The 27,007-nt window shown below is 38.3% G+C and overlaps 1 protein-coding gene across 3 annotated transcripts in view; it reads right to left on the bottom strand.

Moving 5' to 3' along the window:
• The window catches only part of MAP3K20 (mitogen-activated protein kinase kinase kinase 20), a 170,156-nt gene extending 144,950 nt beyond the window's left edge, over nucleotides 1–25,206 (bottom strand). Inside the window, exons 1-2 of one of the 3 annotated variants that reach the window (XM_063080751.1) lie at nucleotides 25,067–25,206; nucleotides 8,260–8,452 (exon numbers count right to left, since the gene is read on the bottom strand). In XM_063080751.1, coding sequence (XP_062936821.1) covers nucleotides 8,260–8,418 — 159 coding nt within the window. In that variant the 5' untranslated portion in view covers nucleotides 8,419–8,452; nucleotides 25,067–25,206. Of the gene's footprint in view, nucleotides 1–8,259; nucleotides 8,453–8,622; nucleotides 8,782–25,066 lie in introns of those variants that run through there. The other 2 variants (XM_063080742.1, XM_063080733.1) reach the window with 2 other exon arrangements.
• Nucleotides 25,207–27,007: the final 1,801 nt, after the last annotated feature.

Here is a 27,007-nt window from a genome sequence, read left to right as displayed (position 1 = left end):
TCTATTTACAGTTATGCACTAAAGATTAAAGTGTTCTACTCTCTTCACAGCTCAAAGCAGAGTAAATGAAGAACATACAATATACCTCAATACAAGACACCTTTCCTGGATGGAAGAGAATGAGAGGAAGGTCCACCGCAACATGCTACCAAGTATCAAGGAACAAATATTTCAGTGTTTACTGTGAACAAGGCAGTGTCAGGTGCTGTGAGGCTGGCAAGGAAGACCCACATGAAGGATGCTGTTGATGTTAGCCAGGTTGCTTAACCTCTCTGAGCCTTAATTTCTGATCTGTTAAATGGAGATTATACTCTTGTAAAGTGACTGTGAAGAAGAAGAAGGCAGGAATGTAAAGCCCTTAACCAAATTCAAGCTCACAGTGGTAGCTATACTTTGTAGTGACAATGACAGGATGGTGACAGCATTGGCCACAAGGACACTCCTTGTACCCAGAGAGCTCACAACAGGGATGTCAAATACACCACCCCTGTGCTTGCCCATTCACATTCATGCTGAGCCTTGCCATGGTCCTCTTTCCGTTAACTGTAAATGCAGCGTCTGATGCCATCTCAACATAAGGTCCTAGGCATCAACTAATTAAAATTTCCACAAAAGATGACACCTATCTTCTATTCTGACTTTGGAGTACAGCTGTGAAGATACAACTGATAATTACCAGTTATCCAAGTATTCCTCTGTGTCATGCACTCTCCTATATATTTCACATATAGTATCTCATTTAGTCCTCTCAACAATCCTAACATATGGGTTCTATTATTAGCCCCACTTTTCAAATGAGAAGACCTGGCATGTTTAATTTAAGTGGCTATTTCTTACAGAAATGCTAGCGTCACAAGACAGTTTTAATTATATTTCAAATTACTGGTAGAATGTTTAGTGGTCTAAATTCCAAAGAGAAAGAGAAAATTATGCTTGCAGGACTGAGAATGTTTCATAGAGAAGGAAGAAATTAAAGTTGAAGAATGAGTAGAATCTTCCCAGGCAGAGAAGACAAAAGCATTACAGCTGAAGGAAAGAATACAAACATGGTTACAGAAACAGGAAGATAGGAGAGAAGAACAGTTGGACAGGAATGTAGAGTTCAGGCCAGAAAAATAAAAAAACAAAGCTGGAAACTCAGGTTAGCACCAGACTGGGAAGAGCTTGGATCTGAAGGTATTTGCCTGAGATTCCATGAATGCTGTCATTCCTAAGTCAGCCTTTAGTTTGTTATGCTCATGACATTGCCAAGCAATGCCTATGCATAGGTGGTACCTGGGAATTTAAGGGTCTTAAAGACTCTAAGAACAAAAACCTCTCCACCACTAGTTTGACAAGGTACCCAAAACTCCAAACTGAAGTTAATGTACTGATGGTCTGTATTTGGCATATGACTGTGTACAACTTATGCAGTAGTTCTCAAACCCTAGTGAGTAACAGAAACAACTGGATAGCTTGTTAAAGCACAGATTGCAGGCCCCACCCACCAAAGTTTTTTACTCAGCAGGTATGGGGTGAGGCCCAAGAATTTGCATTTCTAACAAGTTCCTAGATGATGTTGATGTTCCTGGTCCAGAGGCCACACTTTGAGAACCACTGACCTAAAAGAATGAAATCTAGAATGGGTAAATTCTGACTGGGGAGAAAATTTTTGCATGGGGATGTCTTAAATGATAACTTACGAGGGGACTACTGAGTGAAAGGGAAGAGACCAGGCATATGGAGATGCTATAATGAACAAGTTAGGTACTGAGAGGGTAGGCATTTGAAAGTACCAACTAAAAATGGTGGCTCTGGTATAGTGACTGCAGCTCTCTCTATGCTTAAAAATACCAAGTGACAATTCCTAAGCACTATTTAGGACGAAATATCACAGAAACTAGGCAAGAACTCAATGGCAGTTGTCAAGTATCTAAGATATTTTTTTCTTTTTATTGGTCCCATCAATATATTTAAATATCGAGGGGATTTACAAAGAAAGTAAATGTATTATTATTCTTTACTGTGTTCAGGGACAGGGAAAAATATTAAAACATGTCTCCGGGCCGAGCCCGTGGCGCACTTGGTAGAGTGCTGCGCTGGCAGCGCGGCGACGCTCCCGCCGCGGGTTCGGATCCTATATAGGACTGACTGGTGTACTCACTGGCTGAGTGCCGGTCACGAAAAAAAAAAACGACAAAAAAAAAAAAAAAAAACATGTCTCCTACAATTAAAACAAATGCAAAGAATTCATTAATTAAAAGTCAGCAATAGTACTGCAAAGAGAAAAAGGGTCTCCCATGAGCTAATAAAGTGATAACATTTAATTAGGCTTCTATAAAGCAATAAATACTGTCATATTGATAATATGTATAACAAAAGCTTTCATTTTTAGCTCTTTCTGAGTTCTGTGGCAATTTCAAGATTGTATCTTCTATTTCACACTGATATTTTCCCCATGATATAAAAAATTATTGATAGCTTATTCCTGTTATCATAATCAGTGTTGACATTTTTATCTTCTCTTTATGTATAAATATTAATAATGTGGAACACTTTTCAAACTTGAATTTATCTGGCTTTCAAAATTTCTACAACAGTCACATTTGGTAAGATTTTTTTTTCTTAAAATAAAGGAGTGGTGTCTTGCAAAAGTCAAGGCAAATGAAGAAAAGGCCTCCTACTAGTACCTCTTAAGGATTCTGCTTCCTTTCAATTTGGGGGGGAAATATAAGGAATAATGTTTCTTTTATATCTCATACTTAAATGTGGTTTCCTAATATCACTTGAATATCAACAGATTTCAAATTAACATAAAGGCTTTCATGTTTCCATCTTTCCCAGCCAGAAAAAAAAAAAAACCACGTACAGACATGTCTGGTTCAACATGTCATCAAATATACTGCAAGAGTAAAATTAAGGTATGATTAATCCTTTTCAAAAGTTCACGTTATGAAGCTGATAAACTCTTCATTGTGTGGAGGCTGATCTCTTGGCCAGCAGTTGTAAATAGGACATTGGGGTCACAATGTCTTTCTCTGCCACCTCCACTACTTGCTTAAATTTCTACTTAAGCAGTTCAGTTTAATCCCAGCTCATCTGAAATATACCAAAAAGATATAATAATGGCTTCTTTTCTTGTTTTTGATATATATCCTTAAGATTATATTACTTTTTCCTGTTGAAAAAAATTTTTAGACAGAAATAAGTAAGGCGCTGTAAGCAAATCTGCAAATAACATTAACAAGTTAAATTACCACTGAGATCCTGTAGCACTGCTACGGAAAAGCAATGTAAAAGGTAACATTAAACATTTTAGAGGCACATATGAAACTGTAAAATTAGTGTTGTATGATGTACTAAAGAAGTTTTCAAAACTCAATTCACTTGAGCATTCTTAGAAAGTAGCATAGATTGTCAGAGCTATACTCTTTTTTAATTGAATTTTTGTTATTATAAAAGTAAATATAAGGGTCACATGGTATTCACACTTCTCAAAATCAGTGATATGTGCATTTCATTGTATGTAAATTTTACCTCAAAAACAAAGCAAAATGAAACTGCGAACACATACTGAACTCTAGTCATAACACGTATAATGAAGTATTTAAGCGGAAATGTATTGATGCCTGCAACTTACTTGAAATGCCATCAAAATGGACTGATGGAGGAAAGCACAGATAGCTGAATATACATGCGACAAAGCAAGTATTTACATTAATTACAGAACCTAGATGGTGGGTATATAGATGTTCACTGTAAAAACCCTTTGAACTTATTTTTGTGTTTAAAAATTTTCATAATAAAATGTTGGAAAAAATAGAAATATGAAATAATCATAGAAAAATATGGAAAACGACGGAAAATATAAGAAAAATAAAAGCACCATACACCAAGCAGACACCTGGGATCATATTATATATAATATTTTGTAACTTGCTTTCACCACTAAACAATAAATTGTGAGCATTTTCCTAGCTCCCTAAATATTCTTTTCAAATGGAAAGGAATTCTACTGTACAGCTGTGGCATACATAATTTGTTGTTTCCAATTCTTTACCATTACACATCTAAGATGAACTCCTACTTTATCCATCTTTCTGCACATTCCTAATTACTTCCTTAGGATAAAGTTCTAGAAGTAAGACTTCTGGTTCAAAGAAAGTAAATGTTTTAAGATTTTTGATACATTTTGCTATACTCTTTTCCAGAAAGGTTTATCAACTTACATTCCTAACAGCAGGATATCACAGATCCTAGCTATCCCAAGGTACAATTTTAAATTAAAAGCTTTCATAAATAAAATTTCTGTATAACCATCATTTTTGCCAAAAGGACAAAGGCTCTTTTTTTTTTTTTAAGTTTAAAATACTTGCAAGAGCAATCCTACCACCAAAACCTTGGTTCTTAAATATTATACTCCAAAATCAGGTAAAGTATATTGACTTTGGGCTTCTTGAAGAAATGGCTGACACCAGGAATGGGACAGGAACTAGATGAGCCTGGAACATTCCAGAAAGTAAGGAAATCATCAAAATATGGTGAAAACATATCAAAAGGACACAGGAGACAGCCTGAAGGAGTTCTTACTTGCTAAATTTGGAACAATTTAAGCATGAAAATGAATAACAACAGTAATGGATAGTAACAGTTTCAATATGAAAATGAATCTTTGAGTCTACAATCGAACAGTAAATAAAAAAATGTATGGATAAATAAATAAGGGAGGAAGGAATAAGAAGGGAAAATTCAATTTATGTTGAACATTTTGTTTTCTAACAGTAAACTGTCATAACAATATTTGCAAACAAGAATCATCAACAGATACTAAAATCATTGGGTAAATGTTTGATGAAGGAAGATATTTAAGGGCCGGCCCGTGGCTCACTTGGGAGAGTGCGGTGCTGATGACACCAAGGCCATGGGTTCGGATCCCTATATAGGGATGACCGGTTGGCTCACTTGGGAGAGCGTGGTGCTGACAACACCAAGTCAAGGGTTAAGATCCCCTTACCGGTCATCTTTTTAAAAAAAATAAAAATAAAAATAAAAGATATTTATGTAGTCTCAAAGTATCTACCAATAGCTTAATTATTAATTACATAGGGAAAATAGGTATTTTTACTGTGAAGAAATTGGGTGAACCCCTCTTAACCAAGGGTTCCAATGAACATCACCAATAATGAGACAAACTGACATCATGCAAGTCCCATAAAGTCACACTGAGGACACACATGTAGCATTCCTACCAAAACTACATAAACTTAAGGTAGGCAGGAGGGGGGAATCAGATAAACCCAAAATGAGGGGCATTCTACAAAACAACTATCCTATACTCTTTAAAAAGGTAAAAGTCTTAAAAGACAAAGAAAGTCAGAGAAACTTCTAAATTAAAGCAGACTAAACAGATATGCCCATTATATGCAATATGTGCTACTGGATTGGATCCTGGGTTGGAAAAAACTAGCCATAAAAAGCTATTATTGGAACAATTGAAAAATTTGAATATAGACTGCATAATAGGTAATATTATTATCATTGTTAAATTTCCTAAATTTGTTAATTGTACTATGGTTGTGTTCTTGGGAGATGCTGAAGTATTTAGGGATAAAGGCATATAAGCTTCTGCAATTTACTCTCATGGTTCAGCAAGAATAATGAAATATATATGAATATATATAAATCAATAATACACATAGAGAAAGCAAAGGTTGCAAAATGTTACTAAGTGGGTCTAGGGAAAGTAAATACTAGAGTTCATGGTATGATTCTCGTAAATTTTCTCTAGGTTTAAAAGCTTCTTAAAAATAAAGTTTTAAAGAGCCACCAAGATTTTAAGTAAGAGCCATTTTTCTTTTTTTTTAATTAGAAAAATAGAGGAAAATAATACATACTCACTAAACTAGAGATTATGTGCAAATAAAGTGAAAGTAAATAGTCTTCCTTTACCATCTCACATAAGAACAGTTAAAGAGATTGGTATATATTTTCTCCACATTTCACGAAGTTCATAAAACATATATTTACCCAAGTATCAAGTCATTCTTAAAGAGTCACATGAAGTCAGCTACAAAAGTTTTATTAAATGTTCTGTTGCTTCTGAAACTCATTGGCTAAAAACAATTAAGTGACATGGGATTGGATATATAAATCGGAAAAAATGCAGAGCTTATTTACCTTTATCTTATCTCATAGAAAACATGCAGCCAGCAAGCTAATAGATATTTCATAAAGTATAACAATGAATTACGGAAGTAATGTATATTTCCTTTCCAATAACTGCCAACACCTGGCCAAAACTTTTTACTTCTTAAACTCATGTTGACTCCATACATGTGGGGTACTTTGACATAATTTACCATATCTCTTTATCACTCAGAATCATTGACTAAACCAAGCCCCAAGGCTGAAGTGGAGTTTTTGTTTTTCCTACTTACAAGTTTATAAGCTATACTCTTGCAGTTTACTGTAATCAACTCAATTTCTGAATTACAAACACCCAGGTTAAATACCTATACAAAACCAGGATTTGACAGTTTCCAATTCCTGCTTTCACTCTCTGCTCTTCTATGTCATTTTGCTGGTTCTCTCAAAAATAGTAGGAAAGGTATTTTGTATGTACAAGGGTAATTCAAAAAGTTCATGGAAAATTTGTATAATCTTTTAATTCTATTTTTCCACAAAATTTTTTAAGTCCCCACGTATGTTGGGGGGTAGAGGTTGGAGTTGCAATTAATATTTTCCTATCAAAATCTGTTTCATGTCTCATAAAGTCTCTCTCACAACAATAATCACATAAGAACATGTGCACTATAGTAAAGCTGCATGACCAAATGCTTAAAAATATTAGCATACTTATAAATCTCTTTGACTATCACTGGACGGAACTATTTTATTTTCTATTCTTACCTGGTAAACTAGAGGTTTCAGAGTTTAAAACTAAAGAACAAGGGGTCTGGCCTCCTAGTTTTCACTTGCCCCTCTGGGGCAGCTTAATACATTTCTCAAACCTCTATTTCCCAATTTATAAAATGGGACAATACTACTCATTCATAAAGGACTTAATGAGTTAACTTCATAAACGGGCTAGGTTCAGTCCAGAGTAAGAAATGGTTTCTTACTTGGCTACTGTTAAAAATTTTTGTTGATAAAGAAATGGGAGAAAGGGAGAACAAACTTCTTCTACCTGATACCCTTCTGTTTTGTGTACATATTGGCTTTAAAAGCTCTCACTTCTCAATACTTTCCAAAACCTACAGAGACATCTTAGTACTTCTGACCTGGCTTCAACAATTGGAAACACAGCTGGAGATCACACAATTACACAGCACTGCTGGGAGGAAAACCACAAAATGTTGCCATTTAGGTTTCCTTTCTCTAATCAATTGCTATGGTTCACTGGCAGCAATTAGTGGGGGAAAAAAATGAAATCATTCAGGGAAATTAAAAGCTATTTATGGAAATTTTTACTTTAAAAAGACACAGAAAAGGACAATAATTAGCCAAAACAGGGCATAAATAGAAATGACCAAAACAAGCTCCAGAGGGTAGCTCTTAAAAGTTATCCATGCTGCTGAGCCCCTACAAGTCTGCTCTGCAACTGGATTTATTCTTGAGGTACCAAACTGAATGTGGGGGCCGTGTTGTGTCACATTCCTAAGAGAGATGTAAGGTCTGAGAGTTCTTAGCTTGTCTACAACAAGCACAAATCCTGGACTCTGAAAGTCAAGACCCTCTTCTAATTTTAAGGGCACTTCTCTGTCTAGCACCTATTCTTTATTACAAAAAGTCCATCCCTGTTAGCCTTAAGTAGAGGTGAAATACAAGAAGCTGGTATTGCTTATTTCAGTAGGAGAATAGTGCTCTTTATTTTTTGAAAGATAATTCTTGATGATCATAAATTCAAGAAGAGATAATGAAAAGGGGATGAGAACTTGACACGTTACTCTTTACTGACCCCTCTTGGCTGCCCTAGGGAAAGAACCCTGGGAAGGTCTGAAATCTCACCTTCTCCTCCAGGAGAGCTCTGAGAACATTCGGTCTTTCACGCCATGGAAAGAAATCCTCGCACTTCAGATGACCCTTAGTAGAACTCAACCCTAAAGCACACAGTGCAATAATTTCTATTTATGGGGCTCCCGGAATGGAAATTGGGAAACAGCCTCATGGAACAGCCCCAACTTGCTAGGTCCCTTGCAGCCCTGTGACCCTCTAACTCTAGGTTGAAAAGCTTATATAAGTGCTATCCTGACCATTTCTGAGAGCAGGAAAAGACCTTACCTCTTTCTCTATTTTGAGTAGCTTCTTTACAGCCACCTCCTTGTCCTGTGATATCCATTTGGCTCGATAAACACTCCCAAAACTTCCTCCACCGCAGTTTTCAAAAAATTGCAAGTCATCAAATTTAATTTGCACAAAGGAGGCACCGAGAGACGACATCTCATAATGACAAAGTACTATACTTCCACAAAATCTGGAGAGAGAAAGAAAAAGAAAAGTTGAATCACAAATATATTAGAATGCATCTTTTGAATCCTACTTTAGATAATGTATTATGAGTCTTGTGAAACTTCCAGAAAGAACCATGATGAGTTAGGAGGAAGAAAAACAAGAGTATAAACAAATCAAAATGAAAACACTCACCCTGGCAGCTTGTGCAAACTTCAACGGCAACTTGTCTAGACTTTGAAACACAGCTGTCCACAGAGAAATGGCTCAGATTTCCCCCCAACAAAACCTGTAACAGCACTTCCTACATATCCGGAGGAGCTCTGCCTAAAGGCTACTGTGTCACCAGGTCTATTGGGAAGCCCTGACGAACGGGAAGCATGCTTTCAACAGCAAACTTGCATAGCTCTTATGGCATCTGCGGCATGCCATCTCTCCACACTGCACTCACTTCACACAAAATATACATAACCTAAGCCACTGAGCATCCTGGCACAAGGACAACTAAAATGCTGCAAACTGAACACACATTCAGCATTTAGATTCCAAAAACAAACTTTCAGTTTAGGGATGATAGAAAAGCTGGCCAAGTGTTTTCCAAAAGTGGCTCCCTGGACTGTATACCATAGCAGAATTTAATTAAAGAGTAGAAAATTTGCCCTTGATTACAATATATTGTCATCCAAAGAACAACCACCAAGGATGTTAAAAAATGCATTATGCTTGTTTCCAGAGGAACAGATTACCCATCCCAGAGATTATTACAGTGATATTTTTTGTGGTCCAAGGAGTTTTACTATTCAGCAGGTCAGTGGTCATTCTTAATACCCTTTTCCAATCCACAGATTAGCAGGAAAAGCAAAACAAAACAAAAAACATACAAACAAGAAAACAATGAACCAAAACTTTGAACCTGCATAAAAAACTAAAAAACAGTGGATAAAAAAGGTTTGTATACACGTTCTTTCCAAAGTCGTAAACCAGAATCTTACAATGAGGGAGCAAAAAGACAAATCCATATTTGTAGGACATTATACAAAACAACTGGCCTAGATGCCTCATAATTGTTAATGTCATGAAAGATTTTTAAAAAAACAAACAGGGAAACCTCCAGCATGTTTAATGATGATTAAATGTAATCATCAGTGATTAAATGTAATCACTGGGTAGATTCTGGATCAAAAAAAATCTATAGGAAATATTATTCAGATTTTAGGAAAATCTGAATATTAACTACATAGATAATATTTTATTCCTGGCAAATAACATATAGGAGGATGTGCTCATTCTTGGGAAACATATAGATGTATTAAAGTATGATGTCTACAGCTTAATTTAAAATGGTCAGCCTCCGCCCCCATACCCCCAAAAAGGTGTATGGGGGAGGGGAGAGGAAGCAAATATGGCAAAATGTTAAGAACTGACGAATCTAGGCGAAAGGTTTATGGGCATTTTACTACTCTCTCCATTTTTCTGTGAGATTTTTGTCTTTGTTTTAATTTTTCCAAAATAAAAAGGTAGAGGGGCACAGTTTGTATCTTTTAATAGATTAAATTTCTCTATAAACAACTGGAGGCTCTGCTGAGTGATGCACACAGTCAGCTCAGAGATCTTAATGTGCAGCTAACTAGTAATCCCATTTTAAGAACATCAGGTCACTGAAGAATGCTGATTTCTTATGCTGATTTCTTACATGGAGTCAAACTCTGCTTTGGGGAAGGCAAGAAAGCGGAAAGGTTGGTTGTTTATCCTCTAAAGTTTAGAAGATAGTTTAGAAACTACATAAAAATATGGTGGGGGGAGATACTGTTTCCATATACAGCCTATAAACATATCTGAATCAACAATACCAACTTTTACTACAATTCATATTTAGTTAAATGTAGAAGAAAGTTTGGATAAAATTTATGAATGTGCAAAAGTTAGGTATATAGAGTACACAAGCTAAAAAAGTGTGTTCAACAAAACACAAAACACCATTTGCAAGATTCCCTCAGCATTACAGATGCTAGGTCTATGTTTTAATTAATTATTTCTATTTTTATCAAAATATAAAAAATGAAATAGGACTATAAAGCTCATAATAAAAACCAGAAATCCCCTGCCCTAGATGCTCCGCATCCAATTCTTACTCTCCAGAGGCAACTAATTTCAAGTCCTTTAGCATTTTCTTCTGATATTTAACTCCGTATTTCTAAATAATATGCTTATATTGCTATTTCTTGATTTTTCCATTTTAAATATTATCTATTAGCTTCTCCCTAAGGAAGATAAGAATTTAGTTCTCATATACCATCCTTTATCTCCATACATACAAATGTCACATTTGCCCCAATCCACCCAGCTTCCAACGACATTGTAACATTTGGTTAAGTCAATAATCAGGGTTTATGGTAGCTTGATAAAGTAAATATTACTCCCAGCAGTGTCACGTAGGATTCAATGATTATATTTCCTTCCTTGGACAACTTTTTGTTTCTCTGAGAGTTATTAGGTGCTCTGTTTTTGTTTTTTGTTGTTGTTTGCTTAGCTTTTTATACTCCTAACACTTATTCAGCTTATCAAACTCTCCCAAGAACTGTAAAACTCCTCTCCATAAAGTAAAAAATAATCAGGTAATTTCCTTTTTTTTTTTTTTTTTTTTTCCCATTCCATTTTTTCTTGGAGACATTCCTTCTATACCCTTCATCCTGATTCAGTCTGGCTGAAATGGTTGCTCTCCAGGCCTGACTTGGACTATGACTTCACTTTGCCACCATCCTAGGCATTTCCTTTACCTTTTTCCTCTGTGGGAAACCCTTCTTTGGCTCTCCTATCTTCTCTTTCTTGGTTTGTTCCCTTGTTTTGACAATATACATCTCCCATTAGCTACTTGAATACAGTGCACAGAATGTAATATTTTGAGAATCTGTGTGTCTAAACTGTCTTGGTTGGAAGCCTGACTGGGTATGAAATTCTAGCTAGGAAATAATTTCATATAATTTTGAAAGAATGACTTCATTTTATTCTAGTTTCTTTGTGACTTTGAATAGTCTGATGCTACTCTGATTACTAATCCTTTTTACATTATTTTTCCTCTCTGAAAGCTTTTAGGATCCTCTATTCATTCCTGAAATACTAAATTTTTAAAGGATATATTTAGGGGTGAGACTTTTTCATTCATTGGTGAGATACTCAGTGAAATCTTTCAATCTGTAATTCCTTTAATTCCAGGAAATGTTCTTGTGTTAATCCTTCACCACTTATAGATATCTTCACTTCATGTCTTCTCATTTCCATACAAGCATGAGGAAATGTTTGCGGTTTCCAATATATGCTAACCTCTCTCACCTCCCTGGTGAGGCTGGTGTTTCTCCTTCAAATGCCTTTTTCTGCCCAGAAAACTCCTGTCCCTGACCACCTCTTAAAACCTCAGGAGCAGAGTTAAATTCTTCCTCTTCTGTGCCATAGCACCTCTCTACCCATTGATCTTTCCCCCTTAATTCCCACCAGACTATAAATTCCCTAAAACAAAACTCCTTTATCTTTATATCTGGATCTTCAGCACCTAGTACACAGCCAGGAACACAGTATGCACCTTTTCCATTAAAATAAAAAAAAAAAATTGTGTTGAATAAATGAATAGTTTCTGGTTATTCTTCCATTATATCTTTTACAGCTGGAAAGATTTCAACCAATGTAAGTAAAACCTTAGGTCTATTTATACAAGTTGCTTCAGAGGATTCTGAGGCAAATCCTGATTTGGAAACTGTTGCCTTGGTTTCTTGGGAGACTGAGGACAGCATGTTTGAGGCCTCCAGTATTGGGTCCCTCTGAGTCCTAGGGGAGTAGGGGTAGGGGAAGGAGTAGAGAAATCCTTTCCAAAACAAAGGTAGAGATCTGAACCAGGATGAGATCAAAATGAATCTGGTGCGAAGCAAGCCCAGGGAATATGGATGAACTGCAATAGGATCAGTCACATTTGAAAGTAGCCTAAGGATGCCAGAAGAAGGATGATCTCTGAGAAGCACTCTTCTCCAAGATCTTTAGCCCCTGACATGAGGCAACTAGTCATGATCTTCCCAGAATCACTGTTATTCACTTTGTGATACACCCTGCCATTTGGGAACTGGCTATAAATGAATGGTACTGTGCAATTACTTGAATGTTTTATTGAGACCGTAAAAAAGTCCCGTCTGATTGCTGAAGGGACTAACAATGCTAGGGTGTATGAGTACAGGTCTTAACTTCAGTGAGTTTGGCAAAACATCATGAACTTAACTGAAAAAACTTGGGGAGATTCCCATTCCCACATATATGAATGTCAGACCACATATATATATATATTTTTTCGTTTTTTCCCCCCTGAGTTTTCTCTCCTTTAAATTCTTTTTTCTAAAAGGATCAACTTATGACCAGAAGAATGAAAAATCTGAATTGTTGGCTAATCATACCTAGAGCATCTTGGGGAAGACTGCTACCTGATCAAATTATGTTCTAAATTTTCAAGTGTATTCTTCAGTGAATATGCCAGAATTTAATAACACGAGGAGTCTTCAAAAAGTTCATGGATTTGTATTATCTTTTAATTCTATATTTCCATGAACTTTTTGAAGTACCCCTGTAAGAGTCATCTGTATAAATTTGTTTACATAGTATACCAAATCAAATATGATGTTCTCACCACACCACTTTAAAATAATTGCTTTTACACAAAAAAGGCAGTTTTTCTCCATGCAACAATTCTCAGTCCTAACTTTGTAGCATTCTAACTTTTGTTTAATAAACTCTCAAAGCTGTTTGTTCACACAAACTGAAGGGTTAGAGCAGGAATATCACAAAAATCGAAGCACAAGAAGGCATCACAATTCTGTTGAAAATTACTAACTTGGTGGTTGAATCCAATCATATGAGTACTTGAGTAGCATACCAAAATTCTTTTAATTTAAAAATTTCCTTAAGGTAAAACTCAAAAAGGTTTTAACTATTAACCAAATTGCTGAAAGTGTGTATAACACCATCAGCTAATTATCAAAAGTGGAACCATATGAAGGTAGAAAATATTGAAGTATTATCTTACTTTTTAAAGTATTCAGTCTTCTGCTCCAAAAAAAATGAATTTAGTTTCTCTACTCATAGATCTACTTGATTTTTCAGATCAGTGTTCATCTCAAAAAAGTCATTTGTCTCCCCCGGCTTACTTTTGCCCTGAATTAAAAACAAAAACAAAACAAAAAAAGACCCCACTAAAGTTCTAATATTAAAAAACCAAGGTTTTAGAATTAGATAGATGCAAGATTGAACTTTGCCTCCACCTCTCAGTAATCTTGAACCAATCACTTTTTCTCAGACTATGGCATTTCCAGACCTGATAAACAAAAAATTCTAAATCCTTTCCATTCAATGTCTCAAAATTGATAGCCCCAAAATTATCAAGTTTGCACCATATTACTTGACTTCATTGATGTCTTATCTCCAAATAACAGATATTTCAACATGGAAGCAGCATGATCCAGAGGAAAGACCCCTATTAGAGAGATCAAGGAGCAAATCCAAACCTACTAGCTGTTAAACCTTGGCCAAGGTACTGTGCCTCTCTGATCTCAGTTTTCTCACTGGCAATAAAAACCTATTCCGCATAGACGTTGTGAAAGTGCCTTGCATAGTGCCTAGCACATAGTTACACAAAATAAATGGAAATCACGGTTTTCTAACTATTGTAATAAGCTTTGATAATATATTTAGCCATCTATTCCTTCAGCCTTCATAGTCACGTATGCTTTCCTCAAAAGTTTTCCTGTCCCATTTTCAGAACTGTTTTATATTGTATCTCCATTAGCTTTACATAGTAATTATTAATAAATAAATGTACTATTGATCCCTAAATCCTTTCAACTTTCTTTTAATTTTTTCTCACTCCTGTTTACAGCCTTTTTTGGTTTAGTTTTTTTTTTTTATTTCAATTATTATTGAAACATAATTGATTATACATATCTGTGGGGTACAACACTGAATATCAATACCTGTGTGCAATATGGGATGCTCAGATTAGGATAATTAGTATATTCAACATTATACAACATAATCATTTTTTTGTGGCCCTTTACCAATTTCTCGCTAACCCCCCCCCACCTCCTTTCCCACTGGCCTCAGTTCTGTTCTCTCCTTTTGGAAGTTCAACATATTATTGTTGCATCTTTCTTTTCTATTTATTTTTTTAGCTCCCACTTATATGAATTAGGACATGCAGTGCCTGGCTTATTTCACTTAACATAATTTTCTCTAAGTTCATCCATGTTGCTGCAAATGGTAGGATTTCATTCTTTTTTATGGCAGAGTAGTATTCCACTGTGTATATATACCACATTTTCCTTATCCAGTTGTCCACTGATGGACATTTAGGCTGGTTCCAACTCTTAGCTATTGTAAATAGAGCTGCAATAAACATGGGAGAGCAGGTATCCCTTCGATATGATGATTTCCATTCCTTTTGGGTATATACCAAGCAGCGGGATTACTGGAATATATGGCAGTTCTATCTGTAGTTTTTTGAGGAAACTCCATACTGTTTTCCGTAATGGCTACTGTATTAGTCTGTTTGTATTGCTATAACAGAAATACCTCAGAAAGGGCAATTCACAAAGAACAGAGATTTATTTGGCTTATGATTCTGGGACAGCTGCATCTGGCACAGGCCTCAGGCTGCTTCTACTCATGGCGGAAAGCGGCAGGAAGCCAGCAGGTACAAGCAGATCACATGGTGAGAAAGAAAGCAAGAGAGAGACGAGGTGCCAGGGTCTTTTTAAACAATCTCATGGAAACTAATAGAGCGAGAACTCATTCATTAATCCCCCCTCCCCCGGGGAGAGCATTAATCCATTCATGAGTGATCCGCCCCCATGACTCAAATCAGTTTCCAACACTGCCACATTGAGGATCAAATTTCCACATGTGTTCTGGGAGAACAAAACATCCAAACTCCATCAGCTGCATTAATTTACAGTCCCACCAATGGTGTAGGAGGGTTCCTCATTCTCTGCATCCTCAAAAGCATTTGTTATTCTCTGTCTTTTGGGTAATGGCCAGTCTAACTTGGCTGACATGATATTTTGTTGTGATTTTGATTTGCATTTCTCTGATGCTTAGTGATGCTGAGTATATTTTCATGTGTCTGTTGGCCATTTGTACATCTTCCTTTGAGAAATGCCTATTCAGCTTCTTTGCCCATTTTTTAATTGGGTTACTTGTTTTCTTATTGTTATATTGTTTGTGTTCCCTGTATATTCTGGATATTAATCCCTTGTTGGACATATAGTTTGTAAATATTTTCTCCCATTCTTTAAGTTGCCTTTTCACTCTGTTGTTTCTTTTCCTCTGCAGAAGCTTTTTAGTTTGATAAAATCCCATTTGTTTATTTTTTCTCTTGCTGCCTATACTTTTGGGGTCTTATTCATAAAGTCTTTGCCTAGTCCTACTTCCTAATGCGTTTTCCCTATGTTTTCTTTAAGGTGTTTTATAGTTTCAGGTCTTATATTTAAGTCTTTAATCCATTTTGAGTTGATTTTGGTATATGGCAAGTGTTACAGGCCTAGTTTCATCCTTATACATTTGGATGTCCAGTTTTCCCAGCATCGTTTATTGAAGAGGTAGTCTTTTCCCCAATGTATGATCTTGGTGCCTTTGTGAAAGATGAGTTGGGTATAAGCATGTGGGTTGACCTCTGGGTTCTCTCTGTTTCACTGATCTAAGTGTCTGTTTTTATGCTAGTACCATGCTGTTTTGGTTACGATAGCTTTGTAGTATAATTCGAAGTCAGATAGTGTTATGCCTATTGTAGTATAATTTGAAGTCAGGCAGTGTTATAGATATTTGGGGTCTTTTGTTGTTCCATATGAATCTTAGGATTGTTTTTTCTATTTCTGTGAAGAATGTCATTTGATATTTTGATGGGGATTGCACTTGATCTGTAGATAGCTTTGGGTAGTATAGATATTTCCACAATGTTAATTCTTCCAATCCAAGAGCATGGAATGTCTTTCCATCTTTTTGTGTACTCTTTAATTTCTTTAGCAGTAATTTGTAGTTGTCATTGTAGAGATCTTTTACCTCCTTGGTTAAATTGATTCTGATTTTGTATCCTGCAACTTTGCTGAAATCGTTTATCAGCTCTAAGAGTTTTTTTGTAGAGTCTTAAGGTTTTTCTACATATAGGATCATGTCATCTGCAAACAGAAACAGTTTGACTTTGTCTTTTCCAATCTGGATGCCTTTTATTTTTCTCTTGCTTGATTGCTCTGACTAGTACTTCCAATACTACGTTAAATAAGAGTGGTGAGAGTGGACATCCTTGTCTTGCTCCTGTTCTTAAGGGAAAGGCTTTCAGCTTTTCCCCATTCAAGATGATATTGGAGGTGGGTTTGTTATATATGGCATTTACCGTGAGTCTTTACCAATTTGCTGAGAGTCTTTATCATGAAGGGATGCTGAATTTTATCAAATGCTTTTTCCACATCTATTCAGATAATCATTCGGTTTTTGTCCTTGATCATGGGATGTGGTGCATCACATTTATTAATTTGCCTATGTTGAACCATCCTTGCACCCCTGGGATGAATCCCACTTGATCATGGTGTACAATTTTCTTGATGTGTTGCTGAATTCTGATAGCTAATATTTTGTTGAAGATTTCTGCATCTATGTTCATCAAAGATATTGGTCTGTAGTTTTGCTGTTGTATCTTTGTTTTCGGTATCAGGGTGATGCTAGCCTCACAGAACGAGTTTGGAAGAATGGCCTCTGTTTCAATATTTTAGATAGCTTGAAGAGAATTGGAATTAATTCCTCTTTAGAGTTTTCATAGAATTAAACAGGATATCCATCTGGTCCTGGGCTTTTCTTTGTTGTGAGACTGCTGACTACTGCTTCAATCTTGTTGCTTGTTATTGGTCTGTTCAGGTTTTCTATTTCCTCTTGGTTCAGTCTTGGTGGTTTTACATGTCTAGAAATTTATCCATTTACTCCAGGTCTTAAAATTTGTTGATGTATAGTTGTTTATAATAGTCTCTAATGATTCTTTGCATTTCTGTGGTAACAGTTGTAATGTCTCCTTTTTCATTTTTAATTTTTGTTATTTGGGTCTTCTCTCTCCTTTTTTTAGTTAGCCTCACTAATGGTTTGTCTATTTTGTTTATTGTCCCAAAAAACCAACTTTTGTTTCATTGATCTTTTGTATAGTTTTTTTGGTCTCTATGTCACTTAGTTCTGCTCTAATTATTTCTTTCTATTTACTATTTTTGGAATTCGATTGTTCTTGTTTTTCTATTTCTTAGAGGTGTAGCATTAGGTTTTGGTTATTTTTGAAAGATCTACCTTATTAAATAAATAATTACAGTTTCTTTTTCTTTTAAACTTTTTTCATAAGGAGAATATTTAAACTACTGAAAGACTATATATGTATATAAATATATATATATATATATATATTGCACTTCTTAGATACTAGAGTGTACCCACATTCCATGGTGCCACTGTCTTTTTTCAGATATTATCTACTACAAATCTAATGGATGTTTAGCTCAGGAAAACTGTAACCTGCTTCATCAAATACCTGAAAATCATAATTTAAAAAAAAAATTAAATCTACTTTATAAAAGAATTAACTTTACTAGAAAAATAGGTCTTTGGATTTTGGATGTTTCTCTTTCAGATTTATATGGCCAAATATTTCTGAATTTAGATCCTTCCTCTTTTTCTAACCCTAATTTATACTTTCCTCTTCCCCTTCCTTACAAAAGTAAAGTTACAAATTTAATTCTCATACAATATAGGAAGAAAAGCTAATTTGTTTTATCATGACCTGAATATGACAAAAAAAAACCCGACTTTTCAAAAACAGCCCTCAGCCTTCAACAAATTATTTTGCCACCCTTGCTGCCCTAATATTTATTTATGTTAGTGTTATTTCAGCCTCCTCAATGCAAATCAGTGAGTAGATTAATAAAAATGTGCTTTATCATCATATGCATTGAAACAATATCACTCGGAATCACTATTCTGCAATTATTTTTCTTCCTACAAGTCTTATCTTAAAAAAAAAAAAAAAAAAAGGAAAAGCTCTGGTTTGGCTTATTTGTCCATAACACCATTGTCAATGATTCAAAGACTCAGTTCTTGAATAGAACTGCTGTTCTCCTGTGTTTTGTTTTTAATCACTAAGAAAGATAAAAGCTACATGACTAGCTAGAAGAGATTAGGTGTATGAATACAACTAACTAGTACAGTGTCTACCACAGGTATTTCCTTCCTGCCTACAAGGCTGCTCCCAGAAAACAGCATATCTTATATAGAATAGGTTGGGCTCAGTGAGTAGGATTTCTTTAGGCATGGATATCTGAGAGAAGCCAACTTTAAAGAGTTTCTAAGAGTCTAAAAAAACAGAACAGCTATTGTTTTATTTTCCTCCTCTGTCTGTTCTTTACCATCTAAGTAATATAACTCTCTAATTAGAGCAAAGGTTAAAATAAAAATGAGCCAGTTAAATGAAACATTCTTATTTGTACTTTAACATTTCAGTTAATGAAAATCAACTTCCATGTCACTCAGCCTTGCCAGAAATGTTACCAGAAGTAAAATACAGGGGGAGCAGGAATGTGGTTGGTGGAGACACGTAGGCCACAGAAGTACTGGGTGGAAACGTGTCTGTGCTCAATCAGAAGCCCAACAGGAAACATGAAGTGGCACAATCCACATTATGGGCCACTGCGGGAGCAGGGCTTCTTGTGGCATGAGGAAGCCAGGGAGCACAGAGAGGGCGGATCTCTAGGGACTGTCTAGAATAGGAATTCACAGGTGGATGGGGGAGGGGGTGGCACTCCTGAGTACACAGTCTTACTTCAGTCCACCAGCCTCCCACCCAACCATCCTGAGTTCATCCCTGACTCCACTCAGCTCTTATTTCTACCCTTAAACTGTTTTCTGGCAAATAGAAAGTATCTGACTATATTAGTCCATTTCTGTTGCTTATAGCAAAATACCTGGAACTGGGTAATTTATAAAGAAAACAAAATTTATCGTTTATATTTCCAACCCTGGGAAATCCAAAGTCCATCTGGTGGCAGTGATAGTGACCCAGGGGGTCTCACATTGCAAGATGGTGAAAGCAGAGAGCAGAGAGAGACAGTTCCTGATGAACTGTTCCTTTAAAACCCTAAGAACCTGCCCCTGACCACCATTTTTAATCATTCACTATGGCATGGTCCTACAATATAATCACCTCTTCAAGGCTCCACCTTTCAATTACCATAATAGGATTTCCCACCCTCTTAACAGCCACAGTGGGGACCAAGTTTCTAATACATAAAACTTGGGGGACACAATTCAAGCTTTAGTGAGTTTTGGGGGGACATAACTCAATCCACTACACCGATCATCCTGGCTATTAACAATCGGATACAATTTTGGACTGATTACCTAGAATGAATGCTCCCTGGAAGGGTAAATACAAGGGTTAAAACCTAGTAATCTCAATGTAGGATGAAAGATGAAAGGAAATGGGGATGTTAAAAACCCCACCCACATCCAGGCACACTGCCAGTGCCTCAGGGCCAACCAGGGGGCCCGGAGCTTAGAACCGGGACCAAACTCCTGCCCACAATCAGGCACACTGCCAGTACCTTGGGGCCCTGCCCTGGGGGCTCAAGGCATAGAGCTGGGGACCAGGCTCCCCTCACACCCAGGCACACCACCAGCACCAAGGAACATGCCAAAAACATCACTTCCACGTGGGTGGCCCACCACAGTAATCATGGCTACTGCAAAAGTGGCTAGACATCACAACCACCACGCAGAGGGTCAGCCAGCCACTGGAGTGCATTGACACAGGAGAGTCACCAGCAGAGACCAAAGAAGAGGATATCTCTCTCCACAAAGCCCATTCCACAGTGACAGAAGCAGCAGCTACTCTATGATAATATTGAGGGACCTGAACACACCTCTCAGCATTGGACAGATCATCTAGGCAACAAATCAACAGAGTAACCATCACTCTTTCAGAGCTCCAGAGAGAAGAAATCTAGGCTTATCAGTGGTGGAAGCAGGGAGGGAGAGGTGGATAGGGAGAGATTGGACAAGGGGCATAAAGAATAAGCACAATTTGTAACAATAGGCATACTAGTAATATTGATTTAATCAACATATGTCAACATTGAATCCCAAAGATATGTATAATCAATTATGATTCAATAAAAAATAAAATAAAATAAAATAAAATAAAACTAGAAAAGACCAAGACCCTATATTATTTTGCTGATTCAGAGGAAAAGCTACCTGTGGACAAAAGTTACAGAAAGAACTCCTGGTTATTAGAGTTGTCCAGGAAGAAAATATGTCATCCTCTTCAGTAGCAAGTGAACCATCACTGAGAGTGTTCAATGGGAGGTGGGGGTGTGCAGTAGGAGATCCTGCATCAGCTAGAAGAGCAGAATGAATGTTTCTTTAAGACCCATTCCAGCCCTATGAGTACCACATGACTAATAACTCCACTGTAATGTATGGACAGTATCCCTCCTCTTGTGAGGGAAGCAATCATGACCTGAAACTGAACATCGTGAAGCAGTGCAATCATCAACATGAGAGATGGAAATGATCGTGGCATTCTCCTAAATTTCTCCTCCCAAACTGGGTGGGAAAGTGAGAGCCATATTCCAGATTTCCATCCTACAACTCTCTTCTCCCCTGTCTCCCATTCCCAAAGCAAAAGCTCTCTTCACCTTGAAAGCCACATTATAAACACAGAACACAAAAACTCTTTGGATAATGATCTACTCCTTTTTTCAGCAAAATGGAATCACATTACCCCAAGTAGTAGGCTGGACTTTGAAGCTTAATGGTACAGTACCATTTATCAGAACCACTCCCATGCTCCACACATGCACAGTTCATAAGTGTTGTACACAGCACTACACAGAAGGTATATGAACAAACACTGATTTTACTTTAAGATTTGGGGAAACAAACATGCTCAGTGTCTGTATTGGTTTGCTCAATAAAGTAAAACAGAATAGGATAGAAGAGAATGCAGAATCCACATGAATTTTTAAGTCTAAATACAAGATTTTAAAGAAAGTGTTTGCTTATATTGGGGATATTTATGGCTATATTTACAGATCCTTGAAGGAACACACAGGGTACTTGTGTCCTTCCCACAACAGGGTATTTTGGCAGAAAAGTTTAATAAGCAAAGATTTAGTCCATGCTCTATAGACAGTGAATCCTTCCTTCTTTTTTTGGTTTTCCTACATGGAAGCCCATACATGAGTCCAGAAAGAAGGGCGTTAGGCCCTGAAAACAAGCTGTGCTCAAAATGGGCTGTAAGAATTGTTCCAAGTGATTTGGGGTCTGGCCTCTAGGTCACAACCATCTCCTGTTCATATAACTCTTAAAATCTTCAAATTCTTCATATCGATATTTAAACACATTAGTTTTCCAATTCTCCCCTCCCCAAAAAGCATTACAAAGGTATATATAAGCACAAAGGTAAACAGAGCCACTTTAGAAACACTTAAAAGGATTTATAAATCAGGAGAGTAATTATGAAAACCTCCCACTTACCCCTACATATACACGTTAAGTGTGATTTGGGAACAAGGCAGGGTACCAAGGGCAAGCCTTAGCTGGGTAAAGATGGGACAAGCAGCTTTCTCTGTGAATAACTTGAGAGATGTAGAAAAATTCCACCTCTACCACTCGGTCACGGTGGCTGAAGTTTCAGGCACTAGTTCAAACGTTTCCATGTGATGTCTCATATATTTATCCTTAGAAAGCAGGTATTACTGTCCCAAACTTACTTGTGAGGAAACTGAAGATCAAGGATGTGAAAGTAGTCTAAGCCAACTACTAAACTTAAAAGTGACACACCAGGATTCAAACTCAGATTCAACTTCAAAGTCATAACATTTTTTTCCACCATATCATGTTTTTTTCCACTAAAGCATTCTGCCTCCTCCTAATTTGCTTTTTCCCACCTAATGGACACTTTTCTTAATTACAATAGATACTGGATTGCTTACCATCCACCTAAAGTTCACCTTGAAGCTTTAATTTCCCATTTGTGACACTGGGGTTAGGGTGTCAAATGTATGGCTGCTTTGTTCTCACAGAATCTTCTACTGTGTTGGGACTATTTAACTGCTATTAGGGCATAATCGATGCTTCAGCTGTCCGTAGGAGGGTCTGACACAAAAGCACCCATATATCAGTCAAACTAGTCTAAACTCTAGCATTTATAGCTCTCTTCCTTTAACAGGTAGTTTTCTGGTCACAATTGCAACTCTGCTTATTTGTGTATAGTAAGGCAAGGTTAAGAGCCACAAAAGAAGTAACCAACAGCTTCCCTGCAGTAAGACCAAAGGTGTCTTAGCTGTTCCTATTACATTTAGATAAATAAGACAACCACCCTGTCCAATCTATCCTGGGTAGAATAAAATGGAAGACAAATGATCCAAATTGATGTTTTATTTCCAGCATCTCAGGATACAGAGATATAAAGCTATCTTATTCCAAGAAGTACTATATCGCTACAAATACCTTTTTCTGGTTGAAAAAAAAATTGATTCTCTCTCTCTTCTGAATCTACCAATTAGTAAAATCAACTGTCCCTTTTTCACTCCACACTAATAGCTTCACTTTATGTATGACCTCTTTTGATGAAACATCATTATAATATTAATGATGAAGCATCATTAGTATTTTCTCTGATGACTTGATTATTCACTCCACACTCCTCTTAACTTCTGTGTATAACTGTTTATCCCTATCAAAGTCAGTTTCACTGCTCATCCCAGATGGGTACTCAGCCAATATATTGTCAATAACACTCACTCTTGCGCTAACTTAAAATACACAGTCCAACTAGCCAAGTTTCCTTATTTGGCAAGAAGGCCCCTTAGTTCCCAAGATCTTTGACCATCCATTTTTAGATCCAAATCTGTGTGCTTAATATGTGGATCTCTCTCTCTGTTTAGTGCGTCTTTATGTATTCCCTCCAAGAATAAGAAAAAGAGTACAATCATCTATATGCTTTCCTAGACAAAAAAAAAAAGTCCTTGCCATTGCATTATGGTCGTTTACTCTGGAATTATTACCACTAAAACTTTTGATTTTAAACGTTTTGCAGTTTAAAAAACTCCCAAAATAATCTCAAAATGTTATTGTAAAAATTAAATTGTGAAAGATTAAACAGTGCACACGGCTTCAAAAGACCATTTTTCTTTATCTTAATTCTCTTTTTCCAAACAACCTAAATTCATATTCATTTACAATCTCCCAAGTCTTTCACGATTGTAGCAGGAATTTAAAACAAAGCCTCTACAAATGACCAAAACCATAATTAAAATGCAACCTTCACATATCTTTTGAAAAGCAAAAAACGAATGAAATTCGTGGAGAGGGGCCTACCACAAAGAAGACATTAACTAGCCTTGAATCACTCGTTTATTTTTGTCTTTGAAAGTGTTTGTAGGTTTGGATCCACTAAATACTGGCTGCTCATCTCAGCGAAGGTCAGGGAAGCAAGAAAGCTCTCCTAAAACAGGTTCAGGGTTAAAATAGCAATGTACTTGAACAATAACCTTAACTCAACTATCCTCGAATTCATTCTGTAAGACGATTCTCATACACCATTAATGAGTTGCTTATTGCAATATCGTTGGAATGGGTCACTAAATGGTGTTGCTTTCATTATTAAACTAACAAAAATAGTAATTAAGATCCCCCATAAACAGTGCTTATGTGCCATCACACAAGGCGCATCAGAAACATACATTTTTGGCAGTCTAACAATAATGCCCCCCCCCCCCTTTTTCTTTTAGGCAGTTCGATGTCATCTAGTCAGTTCTGAATTAAAGTTTTTCTGAAAGCTGTCTTGAGCAAGCGAGGCGAGGCGGCGGCCGGGTATGTACCTCTGGGCCTGCTGCGGGTCGCAGAGCCCCCCCGGCCGCCTAAACGTGGCCAAAGGGAAGCCCCCGGCTCCCGCAGAGGGAAAGAGAAGCTGGAGAGGGCGGCCGCTGTAGGCCGCCCCAAGACACGCGGCAGGACGGGCAAGGAGCGATCGCTCCGGCCGAGCCCCGTACAAAAGCAGAAGTTGGTTGTCTCTCCTCGCACGCGCAAACCTCCCCGGGGAAATGGCCTGCACCCTGCCCAGATTCGGGAAACTCGAGTTTCGCCTCTCGAGAATGCCCAGATCACCCACTGCGAGGCCGGCTGTGCTGCGCTGCCGCCGGGGTCGCGGCCTCGGCCGGCGGGGCCCGTGGGACTCCCCACGCCGCGTGCCCAAGGCCGCGAACGCCCCAGACGCTCCGGCCCGCGCCCCCCTCTTCCGGACGCCAATTCCTCCGTGGGACAGGCCCGGACTTCCCGAGCCGCACTTGGCAGCGCCGCGACTGAGGTCCGGCGCGGACACGGAGGGCGCCGGGAACGCTCGTTCCGCAGCCACCGCCCCGGCGGGCGCGGGGTTCGGGAGGGGTGCCCCGTGTCCTCTCGACTCAGGCCGCTGGACTCCCAGACGCCCGCACTGTCCCGGCCCGAGACGCCGGGACGTCTGGCGAAGGCGGCGAGCCTCGCCTCTCGCCGGCCCTCCCTCCGCGGCCCCCAGCCTGGTCCCTACCTGGCTCCCGGGCCGGGCGCGAACAGCAGCCGCGGGCGCGGAGGCCCCGCGCGCGACGAGGGCGGCGGCGGCCGAGGTCGGAAGGACGGCGGCCCGCGCGGCTCCCACGCTTCCGCCCGAGTCAGGAGTTGAACATTCCGCCTCCCCGCGCGGCGCCAATGGGGACGACAGTCACCGCAACAGCACCACCTACCTCCGAGCGCGGAACGGCCGGGATCCCTGCCCTCCCCCGCACGCCCGCCGCCCGGCCGCTGCTCAGTCGCGCCGCCAGCGGGCGCGGGGAAGGTGCTCCGGCTTCCAGGCCTGCGCGCCGGGTACCACCCGCCCAGCGCCCTGCGACCCGCCGAGGCCAGGGTCGCTCAGCGGGGCGCGCCCGCCCTGTCGAGGGAGTATGGGGCAGGGGGTGGTTCCTCCTGACCCCCTGGCACTTGAACGTCTTTTTGACAAATTAACAACGCCTATTCCGTCAACTCAGTCTTCATCAAAGAACAGAGACGCTGAGGATTCAAAGATAGGAGGCTGCTTCGTGCCATACAGGAGTTATTTCTCTAGTTGGGGAGGGACAAACATGTAAAGAGATTTCTGGGGAGGGCTGAAGACTGCCTCGTGGGATGATCAGTAGGTACCTCCGGAATTCTGAGGAGGGATTGTGGTCTGCTGCTCTGGTTGGTGACTTTAACAGAGCCAAATTCAAATGAGGAGACTAGAATCCATAGCAGGTGTAAACAAAATATGGAAGTGGGCATGGGGAAGAAAATAAATTAATCGTTGACTGGAGAGGATGATTCTGTGGAAGAAAAGGGAGACGAGGTTGCAAAGGTGTGGGCAACAGCCAGGATTTTGAATTTGAGTTTTATCACTCACAGACACTGGGGGACTGTGCAAAGGTAGCATCAAGGGGGTAAAATAGGTGTTTGTGTTTTTATTTTAATGGTGATTTCGAGAGAGCAGTCTACAGTGGTTGTAGGATGGGATGCTAGGATGGAAGCAGGATGAGCGATATTGTCATTACTTGGTTATAGGACCATGAGGAAAAGTTAAAACTGTTCAAAATGGAATTTAAAAGAAGAAATGGAATTGAGAGACATTTTTCAAGACAAGGCCACAGAAATTGGTGACCCACTAGATCTGGAAGAGAAGAAGAAAGAGATGATGCCAAGATTTCAGACCTGGGTGACTGTAAGAATGATAGTGTCATTGACAAAAATAGGGATAAGTGGAGAGGAAGCTGGCTTCCTACTGAGCTGAGGTCATGGGAGGAAAAACAGGTAGAGATGCAGCAGTTGAAGTATGAAAGTAAGAAAGGAGGTCAAATTACAAGTGTAAAATTTGTAAATTATTCATATAGGTTAGAGACATGAAAGTGGAGGGACGGGTGTATATAGGTTAAAAAACAACCTTCTAGTCTGTTATTCAGATAAATTATTGAATTTTTCCTTTGATAAGGACTGGGAATTTTAGAATTAATAAATTCTATTTTGGTAACTGAGAAATTAGGATTGATGAAAACTGTCATGCTAAAGTTCCTAATGTAGGTAATTAAATAATTCTAAAAACCATCTAACCATTAAAGGGAAAACTAAGGCTCTTTGGCATAGATCCAGACAAAAGGAGACATCAGTCATTTACCTTATCTTCAAAGGCACTTGATTGTGATCGAAAAGACACTAGACTCGGAGTCAGAGAACCTGTTTTCTGGGCTTTGTCCTTTCAGTTATCAGCTGAGACACTTTTCTGAATAGGCCTCAGTTTCCTCCTCTGCAAAATAAGAGGGCCTAATTAGATGTTAGCTACAGGTTCCAGCTTTAAAACTAGGAATGTATTGCTTTACATTTGAAGCACATGGCTTAAGAACCTTGATGTTTTTAGCCACATGACTCTTCGTTCCCATTCATTTTTTCTTCATTGTATTTTCCTCACATTAATTAGGCTAAAAGAATA

Source organism: Cynocephalus volans, chromosome 1, assembly GCF_027409185.1.
Source record: "Cynocephalus volans isolate mCynVol1 chromosome 1, mCynVol1.pri, whole genome shotgun sequence".
Classification (NCBI taxonomy): Eukaryota; Metazoa; Chordata; class Mammalia; order Dermoptera; family Cynocephalidae; genus Cynocephalus; species Cynocephalus volans.
This window is presented reverse-complemented; position numbering and strand designations above follow the sequence as displayed.